General features: G+C 64.4%; 5 protein-coding genes across 5 annotated transcripts; 4 read left to right on the top strand and 1 right to left on the bottom strand.

Moving 5' to 3' along the window:
• Positions 1-438: 438 nt before the first annotated feature.
• MNEG_4897 (hypothetical protein) lies at positions 439-1,302 on the top strand (the record flags this gene model as incomplete). Its single annotated transcript, XM_014046629.1, has 2 exons — positions 439-768; positions 1,045-1,302. The coding sequence occupies 2 exons, from the start codon at positions 439-441 to the stop codon at positions 1,300-1,302; spliced, it is 588 nt and encodes a 195-aa protein (XP_013902083.1).
• A 502-nt stretch (positions 1,303-1,804) lies between these two features.
• MNEG_4896 (hypothetical protein) lies at positions 1,805-4,085 on the top strand (the record flags this gene model as incomplete). Its single annotated transcript, XM_014046628.1, has 4 exons — positions 1,805-1,839; positions 1,996-2,791; positions 3,167-3,577; positions 3,849-4,085. The coding sequence occupies 4 exons, from the start codon at positions 1,805-1,807 to the stop codon at positions 4,083-4,085; spliced, it is 1,479 nt and encodes a 492-aa protein (XP_013902082.1).
• A 3,047-nt stretch (positions 4,086-7,132) lies between these two features.
• Positions 7,133-7,925, top strand: MNEG_4895 (hypothetical protein; the record flags this gene model as incomplete). Its single annotated transcript, XM_014046627.1, has 2 exons — positions 7,133-7,462; positions 7,743-7,925. The coding sequence occupies 2 exons, from the start codon at positions 7,133-7,135 to the stop codon at positions 7,923-7,925; spliced, it is 513 nt and encodes a 170-aa protein (XP_013902081.1).
• A 598-nt stretch (positions 7,926-8,523) lies between these two features.
• On the top strand, positions 8,524-10,712 carry MNEG_4894 (hypothetical protein; the record flags this gene model as incomplete). The annotated part of the gene is made up of 4 exons (XM_014046626.1): positions 8,524-8,558; positions 8,717-9,494; positions 9,826-10,248; positions 10,530-10,712. 4 exons carry the CDS (start codon positions 8,524-8,526, stop codon positions 10,710-10,712), a joined length of 1,419 nt encoding a protein of 472 aa, XP_013902080.1.
• Positions 10,713-14,296: 3,584 nt separating this feature from the next.
• On the bottom strand, positions 14,297-16,158 carry MNEG_4893 (Protein CASP; the record flags this gene model as incomplete). The annotated part of the gene is made up of 5 exons (XM_014046625.1): positions 14,297-14,650; positions 14,928-15,050; positions 15,248-15,661; positions 15,830-15,908; positions 16,139-16,158. The coding sequence occupies 5 exons, from the start codon at positions 16,156-16,158 to the stop codon at positions 14,297-14,299; spliced, it is 990 nt and encodes a 329-aa protein (XP_013902079.1).
• Positions 16,159-16,777: the final 619 nt, after the last annotated feature.

The following is a 16,777-nucleotide window of genomic DNA, read 5'->3' as shown; positions in this document are numbered from 1 at the left end:
GGCCTGCCCCAGCTCGTTGCGTGTGGCGAGCGTGGGTTCGGAGCAAGCCAGCTGTGCCGGCCGGCGCCGCCGTACCGCGCACCTGGTTTGAGTCTGAGGACGGTGTGCTTCGAAGGCTTCAATGCGGAAGTCCTTTCGCGCAATGATTGCAACGCCTTTCTCTCAATCCCCTCGCCCTGTTTGCTGACAGCCCCACCAGCACTTGCCCCCAAAGCCTCCAGGAACCTGCCGACTCGACTGATCCACTCCCTGCCCAAGACAGCCCCGACCGCATCTGCGCACTCAATGCCCCCTCCGTGTCTGCATATACAACCCCGACAGGAGCTGTGCATCAGCGACGCCCCAGAGCTTGGGTGCATCTATGGGCTGGACTCCCTCTCGGCGCTGACCTCCCTCAGCCTGCACGCCTGCCCTCATGCCGTCCGCCGCCCCACCGACATGGCGCCCACGGAGCAGGCCTCCGCGCTGGCCGTGGTGCTCCCCACGCTGACTCAGCTGCGGGCCCTCAAACTGACTGGCGCCACGACGCTGGAGAGGCTGCCGGCGGGGGTGTCTGCGCTCACCGCTCTGACGAGCTTGGTGGTGGACGTGCGCATGCGCGACAGGGGCCCAGAGGGTCCCGAGCCCGAGGACTTTGCGCCACTGGGCCGCGGCGGCGGTGGCGACGCGGGGCTCCTGCGGTGCTTTGGCCTGCGTCGGCTGGTGGTGCGGGGGTTCAATGGGCCGCTGCACCTGCCTGAGGGGATGGAGCGGTTTTCATTGCTGGAGGTGCGCAGGCTGGACGGGGCGCATGCAACGGAGCTGCCAGGGGGGTATCCCATCTTCCCATGCGTGCTTGGTAGGCCAGGACGGCATGCCGCAGCTGTGACGACGACGCCTTTTTGTGAATCATTTTGTCTGCAGCTGCTCTTTCTGCCGTGTGCGCCCTCCACCGTACGCCGCCGCCCATGCCCCTGCCAAGTCGCACTTCTTACTTGCCTATCCATCCCCTAAGCTCCGACAACTCAGGCTCCAAAAACCCTCAATCCACCAAACACCCCACAGGAGTTGGACCTTGGTGGCTGCCAGGAATTGTGGAACCTCGGCCCCTGGCTGCTGCGCCTGCCCGCCCTCAAGCGCCTCGTCGTGCCGCGCCGCTCTGTGCAGCAGGGCGTGTTTGAGGCGCTCGCCCTGCGGAACGACCCCCACCAAGTGGAGGTTGTGGAGGAAGGGGGCGGAGGCGACGGCAAGGGGCAGGAGGGTGATGAGGATTTTGACTGGGGCAACGAGGATGCGGAGGGGTGGGCAGAAGAGGGGCTGTAGGCGGCGGGGTTTGTCAGCGCAGCGTCCCTTGAGGCTGCCCCGGCTTGGCATGTCTGTGATTTACATACCCATCAGCTGCCGCTCCAAGGGTCGTCGCTTTTGTTTCTTGTGATCAACTGCATGGTTCATGTGGGTGCACATACCGTTCAAACCTGTCATGGTCACAGCCCCTGTAGACCTGCGCAGCCCGTGGACTGAGGCTGCTGCTTGCATTGGAGCAGCGCATGACATCCGGAACGGGGTGACAAGTAGTATGTGGCCGTCACTTACGTCACATCAGTTATTCCTCCGTCCTACGCACTTTATTGCCTGCGAGATCTTTGCCGGGTTGTCGACTTTGTCGCTCAGCTCAAGCAAAGCGTTCCGAGCAGCGCACACAGCGTGTAAGGTACAAGGCGTCGCAAGCGTGCCAGTGCCGTGCAGAACAGAGCCTGTCACTGCGCAGGGCGGCGCTTGCACTGCACTTGCAGTTGCGTCGGGTAACTGCATCGGCTTGGTTGCCATGGCGGAGCACGCCGGGGCCAGCGCCGAGTCTCGGTGAGTGGACACTGGATGCAAGTTGCTGTTCACTAGGCACTGCCAGCACGCCGTGAGCGGCCCGCTGATCTTGGCGCTAAGCAGGTGGCGCACAGCGCATCCCACTGCAGCCAGCGGCGTGCGCCGCCTTTCCGACGCGCCCGCCCCACGCCGCAGGTGCTGGACCGATCTCCCTGTGCCCTGCTGGCGCCTGATCATGACTCACCTCCACTCCAAGCGCTCCCTGTTCAGCTGCAGCGCAGCCTGCAAGAGCATTGCGCGCGTCGCGGATGACCTCGCCACAGATCTCAGGGGGGTCCCCGCCGGCGATCTGACGCGCGCGCTCGCGCGGTTTGACCGCGCGACCAGTGTGGCCGTCGACCTGGCTGCAGCGCCGTGGCCGACGCATCAGAAGAGGGAGGGAGGCGCGTCGGGTCAAGAAGGCGGGCCCGAGGAGCCTGGGGGTTTCCAGGGGTGGTGCGCCGCGGCCGCCGTTTTGGCTAGCGAGCTCCGCGCCGTGCCGCCCCTGGCTGCGGCCCGCATTGAGCGGCTGTCAGTGTCCAACTGCCCCAGCTACGTCGCCGACACCCTCGCCTACAGCTTCGAGCCGGGTGCGCCCGCATGGCGGCGGCTGGCGCGCCTGGAGCTCTCGTATGACGTCACCGCCTCTGGCCCGGCCCCCACACGCCGTTATGAGTATGATTGGGCCGCCGTCATCCGCGCCGCGGGCGCGCTGCCGGCCCTGCGCAGCATGCGGCTCGCGGGCGCCATCTGTCCCTTATGGGGGTTTACCGATAGCCTGTGGCTGGGCGGCCTGCAGGATCTCGAGATCGTGGGGCCGCCTGTGGAGATCTCGCCTTATGACGTCCCGGCGATACCCGGGCTGCCCGACCTGTTCAGGCTGTCGGTGGCAAGGGTGCGTGGCAGGACGCTGGAGCTTGAACACCTGAAAGAACACCTGACCAGCCTCCAGGTCAGAGCCGCGGCCTCGGCTGGGGCCCAGGGATGCCTGCGCGTCGGCGGGCTTTGCCCCACCCTGTCGCGTGCGCGCGAACGCGGGGCCGGTCAGAAGGGGCGCAAGCTGGCGGTGCCGGGCGCCGCCGCCGCACCCCGCACTTGGCTTGGACCTGTGTTTGGTGTGCTGCGACAGGGGCATGTAGAAGCGCATGCGGGCACTGATTGCACCGCCTGGCGCTCCAATCGCCTGGCCTTGCCGTCAGTCCCACCAGCACTTCTCCCAGAACCTCTCGGCAGCTGCCAGCCCTGATCCGCGACTCTGCCTTTAAATCAGCCCCCATAGCCGCCGCAGACCTGATGCACCCCCCACCCCCCACCAAATCCCCCTCAGGAGCTTTGCATCAGTGACGCCCCGGACTTGCGTGATGTCATTGGATTGTCGTCGCTCGCGGCGCTGACCTCCCTCCGCGTCCACGCCTGCCCCGACGCCACTCGCAACGCAGCCTTATTGCTGGCCACGGTGCTGGTCGCGCTGACTCAGCTGCGGGCCCTCGAGCTGACCGGCACCACGACCCTCGAGAAGCTGCCGGCGGCGATTCCTTTTCTCAAAGCGCTGACCAGCTTGGTGGTTGACGTGCGCATGCGCGACAGCGGCCCCGATGGGCCCGAGCCCAAGGACTTTGCGCCACTAGGCGACGGCACGGGGCTGCTGAGGTGCTTCGGCTTGCGGCGGCTGGTGGTGCGGGGGTTCAGCGGGCCGCTGCACATGCCGGAGGGGATGGAGCGGTTTTCGCTGCTGGAGGTGCGCGGCCGGGAGTGGGCCCTAACAAGGGAGCTGCCAGGGGTACCATCCTCCCTTGTATGCACGAGAATCTAGGGCGGCCCAGCTGTGACGCCGCTGCCTGCTTGCACTCTCCCCAAGTGGCTGCAGCCGCTGTTCCTGCTGCACGCGCCTGCCTTCACGCGCCCCTGTGCTGGTCTCCCCATCTAGCCACCCCTAACGGATGCCCATTCCTCCCCTAGCCCCCAAAACCTGAGCCCAAATAACCCCTCATCCGCTCAACGCTCCACAGGAGTTGGACCTTGGTGGCTGCCAGGACGTGTGGAACCTCGGCCCCTGGCTGCTGCGCCTGCCCGCCGTCAAGCGCCTCGTCGTGCCGCGCCGCTCTGTGCAGCAGGGCGTGTTTGAGGCGCTCGCCCTGAGGACCGACCCCCACCGAGAGGAAGTGGTGGAGGAGGGGGCCCGGGACGACGGCGAAGGGCAGGAGGGTGATGAGCGTCCCAGCTGGCGCAATTGCACGATATCTTGATGTTGTACCCTCATGCTTCCTGGTACTGCGCACGCACACAATGCCACATAACAGTTTGCTAGCGCAGCCGTGTCGTGGGTTGCTGTTGCACCACACCCGCCACGGCCGGCTCTTGCATGTGCTTCTTGCTGCTGTGTTGACTGCTCGCAATTCGAGGGGTAGCCCAACTCTCTTGCGCTTACTGCCAGCAACACAGGATGTACGTAGCGCATCACGCAGCTCAAACACCAGGGTCACCCGAATCACCAGGCATGCATCACACAGGAACCCATCCCAGCTCTGTTCCACCAGCAGTGAAGATGCAAGCTAAGGCATGTACCGGCACACTTGTAGCATGTAAAAGACGTATAGGAGATACCGTCGTCTGCAGGACGCGAGTAGACGCCGCCGCAGCGCGGCACAGCAGCAGGAGGCCGAGAGGCAGCCGCTGCAGCAGCAGCAGCCCCAGAACGAAGCAGCAGCAGCCCCAGCAGATCATCGTCGTTGCCGCGCCGCAGGCAAGTTGGAAGCAAGTAATAGACGTTGGGCATATGCAGATGTCGCAGCTACACTGCTAAGGTGCGGGCACCTGACAGGCACCTGCCCCACACGTGCGACCTGTGGACACCTGAAAGGTGGTGCACCTGACCTGTGACTGGCCAACACCCCCATCTGTGAATTTGTATTTTGGACACCCGTGACTTAGCTATGTCCCTAGACTTGGCAAAAATTTTCCCCTGGATTTTCCAGATTGGGGCAACGAGGACGCGGACGGGTGGGCAGAAGAGGGGCTGTAGGTGGCGCGATCGGTCAGGGCAGCGTCCTCTGACGCTGCCTGGCTTGGCACGTTCTTGTACATGATTATCGGCTGCCGCCACAAGAATTGTCGTTGCCACCCCTTGTGTAAACATGAATGATTCACATGCGTATACACACTCATCAGGCTTGCAAACTTGTCATAGTCACAGCGCCTGTGGACCAGAGGCTGCTGTCTGCATCGGAGCAGCGCATGCAACGTATTCATCCAACAGCAGCTAGTGGAAGATGGGGAGGGGAGGAGCCCTGGCCTGCATTCAGCAGGTCTAGGCCACCTGTCAGGCCCTCAACTGGAACATACTGCATGGCATCCCCCGCATCCTGGGTGGGGGTATGGGTGCTGCAAAAACGTGGCTGCTACTTTAGTCTGAGGAGCAGCAGACTGCACAGCTCCTGTGCGCTCCTGCTGTGCACCCAGACACTGCTGTGACCCAGCTGCTCCTCAGCTGCTCTGCACCGAATACGGGAACGACTGACATCACCGTTTACCGGTCGTTCAGGTCACATTACTTACCGTATTCACCTCCGTCCTACGCACTTTATCGCCTGCGAGATCTCAAGCCGGACAGCTGGGTTGTCGACGTGTTGCTCAGCTCAAACAAGCGTTCCGAACAGCGCGCCCAGCGTAAAGTTCCAGAGCATTTTAGCGTTGTATTCCGACCAGTGTCGTGCAGAGCAGAGCCTGTCGCTGCGCTTGGCGGCGCGTGCACTGCACTTGCAGACTTTGCCGCGGCGGGTAGCTGCCTCGGCTTGCTTGGACGCCATGGCGGAGCACACTGGGGCTGACACAGAGTCTCGGTGAGCGGACATCAAGGCAGAAGAGGCTACTGCAATGGGCGAAAACTGCCAACACGTCACGAGCAGGCCCCTAACCTCGGACGTTGGAAGATGGTGGCCAGTGCTTCACACGGCAGCCAGCAGCACGCACTGCCTTCCAGCTACGCCGCCCCTCCTGCCTCAGGTGCTGGACCGACCTCCCACTGCCCTGCTGGCGCCTGCTCATGACTCACCTCCACTCCCAGCGCTCCTTGTCCGGCTGCTGCGCCGCCTGCAAGAGCTTTTCGCTCGTCGCGGATGAGCTCGTCACAGATCTCACGGGGGTCCCCGCCGGCGATCTGACGCGCGCGCTGGCGCGGTTTGACCGCGCGACCAGTGTTGCCGCCGACCTCACCCCAGAGCAGCTATGCCCATTTTGTGAGAGGCAAGGCCGCAGCGGGCCGAATAAGAGAGGGGGCCCAGAGGTGCTTGCAGCCTGCCAGCGGTGGTGCGCGGGGGCCGCCGTTTTGGCCCGCGAGCTCCGTATTGTGGCGCCCCTGGCTGCGGCCCGCATCGAGCGGCTGGCGGTTTCCCACTGCCCTATGAAGGATGCCGACGCGCTCGCCTCCGCCCTCGAGCTCGCCGCGCCCGCCTGGCGGCGGCTGGCGCGCCTGGAGCTCGACTACACCGCCACCACTGCCTACCAGGGCACGGTTGAATGGCGCCCCATCCTTCGCGCCGCGGGCGCGCTGCCGGCCTTGCGCAGCCTCCGGCTTGCGGGCGCCATCCCTCTCTTACCAGATGGCGTGCCCGTCGGCCTCCGGGAGCCCAGCCTGCAGGATCTGGAAGTCGTGGGGTTGCCTGATTCGCCCTCGTTGTCGGGCCTCGCAGTGGGCCTGCCCGGGCTGGACAACCTGTCGAGGCTGTCGCTGGCGCGGGCGCCCGCACTGAGATATGCACATGTAGGACGCCTCACCAGCCTCAAGGTCGGAGCCGCAGCTGTGTCGGGAGGGGGGGCCGGGCCTGGGCTGCCTGCTGGTAGGCGGGCCCGCCTCAGCTTGTCGCATGCGGCGAGCGTGCACGGGCCCGGTCAGATGGGGAGCAAGCTGGCTGTGCCGGGCGGCGCGGCCGTGCTGGGCACCTGGCTTGGGCCTGAGATCGGTGCACTTTAACGCTGAGATGTGGAAACCCTTGCGCGCACAGATTGCACCGCCTTTCCCTCACTTAGCCCGCTTTGCTCGCGGATGGTCGCACAGCACCCTCGCCCCAAATCCCTAGGCAGCGGCCGGCGTGACAGATTAGCTCCCTGCTCACAAAAACCCCCGACCATGACTGGGGACCTGATGCACCTTTCACCTTTGCCCATCAAACCCCGACAGGAGCTTTGCATCAGCGACGCCCCAGAAGTCAGCTGCGTCTTTGGGCTGGACGCCCTCTCAGCGCTGACGTCCCTTAGTCTGCACGCCTGCCCTCATGCCGTCCGGGCCCCCTCCGAAATGTCCACCATGGAGCTGGCCGCCTCGGTGGCCGCGGCGCTGCCCTCGCTGACTCAGCTGCGGGCCCTCCACCTGACCGGCACCACGACCCTCGACAGGCTGCCGGCTGGGGTGTCTGCGCTCACCGCTCTGACGAGCTTGGTGGTCGACATGCGCATGCGCGACAGGGGCCCAGAGGGCCCCGACCCCGAGGATTTTGCACCGCTGGGGCGGGGCGGTGGCGGCGACGCGGGGCTGCTGCGGTGCTTTGGCCTGCGGCGGCTGGTGGTGCGGGGGTTCAACGGGCCGCTGCACCTGCCAGAGGGGATGGAGCGGTTTTCACTGCTGGAGGTGAGTGGCTGGGAGTGGTCTTGAGGAATAGAGCTGCCAGGGATTTAACGAGTCTACCCACACATGCGCTGAAGTCCAGGAGGGCCCGCCCCAGCTGACCACAGCACCTGGTCACTCTGCCCAGTTGGCTGCAGCCTATTGTTTCTCCGGCACGCGCACGCCTCCGCACGCCGCCGCGCTTGCCCCCTCCATCAAGGCGCACCTCACAGATGCGTGTTCCTCCCCTGAGCCTCAAAAAACTGTTCCCCACAAAACCGTTCACATACTCAACGCCCCACAGGAGCTGGACCTGAGCGGCTGCCAGGAAGTGTGGAACCTCGGCCCCTGGCTGCTGCGCCTGCCGGCCCTCAAGCGCCTCGTCGTGCCGCGCCGCTCTGTGCAGCAGGGTGTGTTTGAGGCGCTCGCCCTGAGGAACGACCCCCACCAAGTGGAGGTGGTGGAGGAGGGGGGCCAGGAGGACTGAGGGGGGCAGGAGGGTGATGGGGCTCTTGGCTGGGGCAATGAGGACGCGGAGGGGTGGGCAGAAGAGGGGCTGTAGGCGGCGGGATCAATTGGCGCAGCATCCGCTGAGGCTGCCTGGCTTGGCACCTTTTACTTGTACAGTATACCCATCAGCTGCCGCTCCAAGGGTCGGCGGTGCCACCCATTGAGCAAATATGCAGTAAACATGCGTGCACGTACTCAGCACCGTAGGCTGGCAAAACTGTCATGGTCACGGTGCCTGCGTACCTGATGCTGCTGTTTGCATCGGAGCAGCGCATGACAAATATACACGCAGGGAAGGGCTGATAGTAGTGTTTACCCGTCACTTAGGTCCCATTACTTGTCTTCTGCATCCTACGCACTCTATTGCCTGCGAGGTCTTCGCTCGACAGGGTTGTCGACGTGTCGCTCAGCTCAAACAAGCGCTCCGAACAGAGCGCACAGCGTGAAAGGCTCAGAGCACCATAAACGTTCCATCCTTACCATTGTCGTGTAGAGCAGAGCCTGTCGCCGCGCAGGGCGGTGCTTGCACTGCACTCGCAATTGCTGCGGCGGGTAAGCGCGTCGGCTTGGGCGCCATGGCGGAGCCCACTGGCGCCAACTTAGAGTCCCGGTGAGTGGACATTGAGCGAAAGGGGCTCCCGTAATGGGTGAGAGCTGCAAACACGTCGCGAGCCCCTACGTAACCTTGGACCTTGGAAGATGGTGCATGGCGCGTCTCAAAGCAGCCGGTGGCACGCACTGCCTTCCGCTACGCCCCTCCTGCCGCAGGTGCTGGACCGACCTCCCACTGCCCTGCTGGCGCCTGCTCATGACGCACCTCCACTCACAGCGCTCCCTGTCGAGCTGCGGCGCCGCCTGCAAGGGCTTCGCGCGCGTCGCGGATGAGCTCGCCACAGATCTCAGGGGGGTCAGAGCCGCAGATCTGACGCGCGCGCTCGCGCGGTTCGACCGGGCGACCAGCGTGGCCATCGACCTGGCTGGAGAGCTGGAGCCAGCGCATCAGGCGAGGGAAGGCTGCACCGCTTCGGATCAGGGAGGAGGCCCCGAGGTGGATGCCGACGACTTTGAGTGGTTACTGGCGGCCGGCATTTTGGTCTACGAGCTCCGCGCTGTGCCGCCCCTGGCTGCGGCCCGCATCGCGCGGCTGTCGGTGTCCCACTACCCTGCCCACATCGCTGACGACCTCACCTCGAGCCTCGAGTTTGCCGCGCCTGCCTGGCAGCGGCTGGCGCGCCTGGAGCTCGAGTTCATCTCAACTATCGACCGCGTCAGGGTTGAATGGCGCCCCATTGTTCGCGCCGCGGGCGCGCTGCCGGGCTTGCGCAGCCTGCAGCTTGCGGGAGCCATCTCTTACTTACCAGATCACATGTCCGACGGTCTCTCGCTGGGCGGCCTGCAGGATCTTGAGATTCTGTGGCCGCCTCCTTACTGCTGGGCGCCGGCGTACGGGCTCCACCTGCCCCAGCTGCCGGACCTGTCGAGGCTGTCGGTGTCGCGGTCGCCCAGTCTGAATGTGGTGTCTGTAAATCACCTCACCAGCCTCAGGGTGGGAGCCGCGGTCCTGGTGGGGACCCTGAGCTGCCTTGTTGTACGCAGATCCGCCTCAGCTCGGCAAGTGGCGCGAGCGGGGGTCATGTTGGGCGGGAAACAAAGTGGCCGTGCTGGGCGGCGCCGCCGCGACGGGCACCTGGCTTGGGCGTGATGCGGGTGTGCCTGGGCAGTTTGATGTCAGATTGCTTGCGCGAACGTTGTCGCACCTGCATATCTGCAATTACCTTGCCGTGTCCTTGTACCGCCCCCCCAAAACCCCCAAGCCTGCCTCTGCAGACCTACTAGTTAGTATTGCAACTACAACCTTCGCCCACACAACCCTCAAGGAGCTGTGCATCAGTGACGTCTCAGACTTGCATTACGTCATTGGATTGGCGGCGCTGTCGGCGCTGACCTCCCTCAGCCTCCACGCCTGCCCCGACGCCGTCGGCCACGCCGCCGCCTGGCCGCCTACAACGCTGGCAGCGCTGACTCAGCTGCGGGCCCTCGAGCTGACCGGGACCAAGACGCTCGAGAGGCTGCCGGAGGGGGTGTCTGCGCTCACCGCTCTGACGAGCTTGGTGGTGGACGTGCGCATGCGCGACAGGGGCCCAGAAGGCCCCGAGCCCCAGGACTTTGCGCCACTGGGCCGCGGCGGCGGTGGCGACGCGGGGCTGCTGCGGTGCTTTGGCCTGCGGCGGCTGGTGGTGCGGGGGTTCAACGGGCCACTGCACGTGCCAGAGGGGATGGAGCGGTTTTCGCTGCTGGAGGTGAGTGCCTGAAACGGGGCCTGAGCAAGGGAGTTGCCATGGGGTTGTCCTATCTTCCTTCCGTGAGAATCCGGGAGCGCACCCGCCGATCGTGACAATGACGCCTGCTCTCGCTCTCCCCAGGTGGCTGCAGCCGCTTTTCTGCCGTATGCGCCCGCCGCACGCCGCTGCGCTTGCCCTCTAAATTAAGGCGCACCAAACGGATGCCTGCCGCCCTGCCCCTTGCCTAAGCCCCAAGAACCTAAGCCCCAAATACACTTGATCCGCTCAACACCCCACAGGAGCTGGACTTTGGTGGCTGCCAGGAAGTGTGGAACCTCGGCCCCTGGCTGCTGCGCCTGCCGGCCCTCAAGCGCCTCGTCGTGCCGCGCCGCTCTGTGCAGCAGGGCGTGTTTGAGGCGCTCGCCCTGAGGAACGACCCCCACCATGTGGAGGTGGTGGAGGAGGGCGGCCAGGACGACTGAGAGGGGCAGGAGGGTGATGAACGTTTCGGCTGGATCAACGAGGACACGGACGGGTGGGCAGACGAGGCGATGTAAGCGGCGGGGGCGATCATCGTACTGATGATCAGCACAGCCCCCCCTGAGGCTGCTCCATCTTGGCACGTTTTATGTTGTACATACGGCACCCATCAGCGGCCGCTCCAAGAGTTGTCGGTGCCATCTTTTGAGCATGCATGATTGATACGCGTGCACATTCTTACTTGCAAACCTGGCATTGTTGCAGCGCCTGCTGACGCCCAGCTGCTGTTTTTGCAGTGGAGCGTGGCTTCCGCCAGCCACACAGTACATAAATTGCCTGCTGTCAAACACGCCTGGTTGTCTAGATGTGTACGGGATCTTGGCTGGTGGCTTCTGACTAAAAAGGAGGACCCGGCACCCAACTGGTGTGGGCCTGATACGTTGCGCTCATGGCCGCCTGGGCTGAGCGCAGACGCCTGCAAACCGCAGCCTGTACACTGCTGCTTCGAGTTCACACGGCTGCCGCACATCAGATTCGTCAGCACCATTTACTGGGCTTGCTGCACCAAATGGTAGAAGCAACAAGTTGAGGCAGGACTTCAATGAACTCACAGTTGTAACCCTGCGCTCCTGCCTTGCTAACGGCTCGACCTTTCAAAAAAGTCCCTGCGGCAGAATGCGTGTGTGTGGGACGCAGCAGTGGTGGAATTTTGGCCAGGTGCGCGGTCTGGTCTGCGCAAAGCACTGCATGTAGGCGTGCCCTTGCCGAGCAAAGGCCCCTGATTGCACCACAGTCTCAGCACCCTGGCAGCAGCTGCCAAGGCTTGGCTGCTTTGACAAAAGAGCCCTGGCCGAGTGTGCACCCAGATGCTGCGCACCATATGAGGGCCGCGGTGTCCCCAGGTCTGCCAAAGTCCCAGGCCAGGTGTCCACCACCTGCCACAGCGCACAATACCACGTTGCTTGGCCGTTGTCCCCTGTCCTGGTGGAGGCCTGTGGCTGTCCTCCCTGCAGCGAGGCTGGTACTTGTGTTTTGGTTGACTTTGCTGCTGCTGGTGCTGGTGCTGCTACTGATGCTGCTGATGTTGCTGGCACCTATGCTGGCTCCAATGCTGCTGTTGCTACTGTTGCTGCTATTGCTGCTGCTGCCGCTTTTCCTGTTGCTGTTGCTGCTCCTGCTGCTGCTATTGCTGCTTCTGCTTCTGCTGATATCACTGCTGCGGCTGCTGCTGCTGCTGCTGCTGCTGCTGCTGCTGCAGTATCCCTTGCAAGAAATACTCTTGCCACCTATGCTTCGCCAGGTGGCACGCGCAGTAGTGTTGGCGCAGCCAGCCGCATCGCTCAACCCTGGCTGAGGCGGCTGTGCGCTGCTGCTGGCCTGGGCACCAGCGCCACAGCCCATCCAGCCAGCCCAGTGCTCTGCAGTGTGTTCTGAAGAAGCAGCCGAGTGCACGGAGTTTGTGGGCGTACGAGATGGTAATGGCAGATACCAGTGTGCGGCCTGCCAAGAAGTGCTCAGAGCAACGCTGTGCATGCAGCAGCCCCCAGACTCTATGTGCAGTCGCACCTGCTCCCAGCATCAACGTGCCAGCAATTCTCTGCCCGGGCCCAAACGGCAGTGTGGCATCCGTCGTCCCCTGTAGGATCAGCAGCGGCAGGCCACCGGCAGCACCCCCTCCGTCGACCACGCCGCCGCCACCACCCCTGCCGGTGCCACACTCGCGCCTGGCAAACTCCGCGCCCAGTGCCGGCGCGAGCAGCGCCACCGCGCGCAGCGCTTGCGCGGCACGCGGCCGGCGGCACAAGAATTCCTGGGCCAGCATGGCGCCGTTTGAGTAACCGGACAAGAAGATGCGGCGGCCGTCCACGCCCAGCGCGTGCGGGAGAGTGCTGATGAGATGCTCCAGGTATGAGACGTCGTCAGCAGTTGGCGGGAAGCAGGCCGGCAGGATTGAGGTGGGGCTCCAGAAGCTGACGCGCCACGCCTGTTGCACGGGTTTGGCAGGGTTTCAGGGTCCTTGAGAGCTGTAATTGTCTGGTGCACGTGTGTGTTCATGGTGTGCTGATGTAGCTAACGGTTGATGTAGCAAATGATAGAAGCAAGAGGAACGGCGTGAGCAGGGGTGTCCATGCAGGGAGCTATCGCTGGCGCGCCGACACCGTCAAACATCACCCTTTCATGCATTGGCAGCCGCCGCCTTAGAGGATCCTCGCGCAAGCAGACAAAAGGCCCCGGCCTGCGCGCGCCTGGCAGTCGTCGCCGCCGCTGGCCTGGGGCAGCACCACGATAGCCCTGCGCCTGGCCGCCACGTCAGCGGCGCCCATCCTGGCCGCGTCCACCTCGGCGCCCCGCACGGCGTGGTCGAGGCGCACGCCTGGCGCAGCGCGGCGTGTGCGGTGCGCAAGGAGGAGGGGGCAGAAACGCCCGATTCCTTATGAGTAGCAAGTCTGCAAAAATTTGAAGCCAAGCTTCTAATGTGACATCGCCCTCGCTTGGCGCCTTGAATCTCACATGCTGAGCTCTGGTGACGCTGGTGAAGTTTTGTCCCAGGTGGAATTTGCGATGGGCGGCCCCGGCAAGCAAACGGCGGCAGCAGCGCACCTTCGTAGCCATTCGGGTACCACAGGTTTGAGTGCAGCCCGTGGATGTGGATCCAGAGTGGGGGCGGCGGGGCTGCCTTGGAGGCATAGTCTGGTGGCAGGAACACATCATAGCTGCGGTTCATGCCTGATGGTATTTAGCAGGAGCGAGGGTGCCGTAGCAGGATTTCATAAATGAGGTTAGTGGAGGGGGAAGGGAGGGAAGGGCGGCGGGGAGGGTGATAATGAGGATGAGGGGTGTGCCCGTCATAGGTGAGGCATCCTCAGGGAAGGTTTCAAACCACCGCGGCTGCTGCTGCACCGCTCTGCATGCACTACGAGGCACCTTGGAACAGCATGGTGATGCGGCATGTTGGCAGGAGCGCGCTTGGTGGCAGGGTCCACGCGCCGCTGAGCTGTGCGCAAGTGCAGGGCAGGTCGCCGGCCGAGCAGCTGGCGTGCACGCTGTTTAAACTGGTACCCAAGGAAAGAGAGCCCAGCACCAGAAGGGCTATCAAAGAGAGAGAACAACGCATGATGATAATTTATAGTCAACGGGTTGGTTCAGATCGCGTCCTTGCTGATCTCATCGAAAATTTACCGTAATCTGGATGGCTCTGATTGATGCTATGGTTGGTGCTCTGATTGGTACAATGGCGATTTATTGAATGCTGCGGTTGCTGACGCCTGCACGTGGACGAGGGGTTGCAACCTCCACGGGTCGGCAGTGGACAGTGCGGCCAGTGAGTGCGGCACAGTCAAATACTCGGCGCCGCGCTGCCCAAGCGCAAAATCCACCTGCGATCCGCTAGTGCTGACTGTTTTAATCCGACCCCAGTCAGCCCTGGCCACTGCCTTTTTGGCCCGGCGGCCGAGCATGCAAGCCGTTGTCAAGGAATTCGCATCCCTTGTGATGCTCAAACACATGCCACAACATTGTGATTTGGTCCCACTCGCCCCACCCGAGCTTAGGCGGGGCCGACTGACCCCAAACTAGAGGTTGTTATTTACAATAATAGCCGCCGCAGCAGCCTCCCAGCGGCCTTCGCGGCCGCCTCGCCCGCGGCCGCGACTGCCGCCCCCGCCGTCGCGCCCGTCCCGTCGTGAGTCATCAGTGACGTCAGGTCGTGCCGCGCCGCGTGGCCGTGGTCGGCCAGCGCCGCGTGCTGGTGGTCCATCAGCTGCGACGACGTCCGGTGAGTCACGTGAGTAAGGCTCGCGAAGACCAGCGTGTGCATGACTACGAGGTAGCAGAAGGCGACCAGGCGCGCGGCCGCGGAGCGGTACACCAGCTGGCCGACGCCGTACATCGCCTTGTCAGCGACGCCCATCTGGCGCCGCTTCTGCTCGTGCTGCTGGCCCTGCGGCAGATATGAATATAAAGAAACCACCAAGGGGCACGCGGGTGGGCGGGGGGTCGAGCGGCCGAAGAATGTGGACACTCGCCAGGCGCTCAGCGCTGCAGGTTCTCTGCGTCATTGTTTGGCAGGCCCGCCAGAGCGCTTTGCCGCAAAGGATCACACACGCAGTTCCGGGCGTTTGTATTTGAATCCCAGCTGGCGCGTGATATTATGCACAAGAGTAAGCTCGGACAGTCATACACCCTAAAATCTGAACCCCGCATGTCAGTCTTCTGACCTGGAACTCCTGGAAGGGGTTTATCCGGTCCTCGTACAGCTGGGCGTACCGCCCCACCACGTCCCCAGCCGCGCCGCCGCCTGCCTCCACGTCTGCGCCCGCCGGCCTGCCCCCGGCCGCGTCCTGCGGTCAAGGCGGGAGGGGCATGCGGGCGGCTGCGTTTCGCCCACACGCAAGCACCGCCCCAGCCACCCCAGGTGGCCCCCCGGCTGGCACTCCGTCGCATCCCCTGCTGGCGTTCAAGACAGCTGTGCGGTGCGCATCCCACATGAGGCCTGAACGTCGCACGTGCAAGCGCGCCCCACACGCCCCGTGCGCACCTTGCGCGCCGCAGCCTGCTGCCTATAGCCCCCCACGTATCGCAGCCGCTCCACCAGAGCCACGTTGTCCGCCCGCGCCGCCTCCAGCTGCCGCCGCGCGGCCTCCGCGGCGCCGCGCGCCGCGCTCAGCTGCTCCTCCAGCTCCTTCACGCGCGCACGCAGCCGCTCCCGCTGGCCGACCAGCACCCTCACCACCGACTCCTCGTCCGCCCCGCTGCCGACGCCCGAGAACGACGCGCCGCCGCCGCCGCGGGGCGTGGGAGCATCGAGGCTGCCCGCGCCGTCTAGGGACAGCAGGGCCGCGCGCTGCGCGCCGGCGGCGGCTTTGGCGGCGCCGCGGGTTTCAAGGAGGTCCTCCTCCAGCTGCTTCACCAGTGCCTCCTTATCTTCCAGCTTGCCCTCCAGCTCCGACACCTGATTTCCGGCACAGCAGCAGGGGTTTGGAACTTCGTTGAGTTCTGCAAACAGCACCTAGGCGGTGCTTGGCAGGCGGGCGGCGGATGCCAGGGGAAGCTGCCGCGCCGGCGGCGCCCTCGGAAAGCGTCGCCGCTGGCCGCGGCGGGGCGCAAGGCGTCGGCGCACCTGTCCTTGCGCGGCGTCCAGGCGCTGCTCTGTCTCAGCCGCCGCCAGGCGGGCCATGGTGAGCTCGTGCTCCAGCCGCCTGCGCACACGACAGACATGAGATGATTTTAGAATCAGTATCTGATCCATCGTAGGCACACGCATACACGCACAATCACACATGCATGCACACACCCCTCCCCTCCCTCCACACAAATGCCCGCACATGAAACACCTACACAAACACACACATGGACAACACAAACACACACATGGACAACACAAACACACAAACGCACACGCAAACACACACACCACACACACACACACCTGTTCTTGGCCAGCAGCATACCCTCCAGCGACCCCGCCCCGCCCCCACCGCTGCCGGCCCCGCCGCTGCTGCTCGGCCGGCCGCTGCCGCCGCTGCCGCCGCCGCCGCCGGTGTCCGTGCCTTGGTGCGGGCCGGGGGGCTCTTCCAGCGATCCGTAGCCCACGGCCTGCAGGATGCGGACCTGCTGCTTCAGGTCTTCAAGCTGAGTGCGTGAGAGTGTGTGTGAGTGCGTGTGTGTGAGTATGTGTGTGTGTGTGTGGGTGTGTGATTGGTTTGGGTATGTGTGTGCCGGCCTTCTCGGTGTGTGTGCATGTACGTGTGTGTGTGTGTGCATGTATATGTGTGTGTGTGTGTGTTGGTATGTGTCTGTTATGGAGCTGGGGTGGCAAATCGTATGGCGACCGCACAGGTGCACGAGCATTCAAAGGTGATGCAGCGCGGCGGCGCGACCACCCAGGAAGCCCCAGCGCGGCGGCGCTCCCTGACGAGCGGCGCTGCTCATGAGGCGCCCCTCCCAGCGCAGCCCCTCCCAGCGGCACTCCGGCCGCACCCACGCACCCAGCCCCGTCCCCACCTGAAGCCCCCGCAACCGCACCCATCCCCCGCACCCAGCCCGCTCCCCCGCCCCCGCCCCCGCC

The sequence above is a fragment of the Monoraphidium neglectum genome (assembly GCF_000611645.1).
Source record: "Monoraphidium neglectum strain SAG 48.87 unplaced genomic scaffold scaffold00703, whole genome shotgun sequence".
Classification (NCBI taxonomy): Eukaryota; Viridiplantae; Chlorophyta; class Chlorophyceae; order Sphaeropleales; family Selenastraceae; genus Monoraphidium; species Monoraphidium neglectum.
The sequence above is the reverse complement of the archived record's forward strand: the minus strand, read 5'-3'. Positions and strand labels throughout refer to the sequence as shown.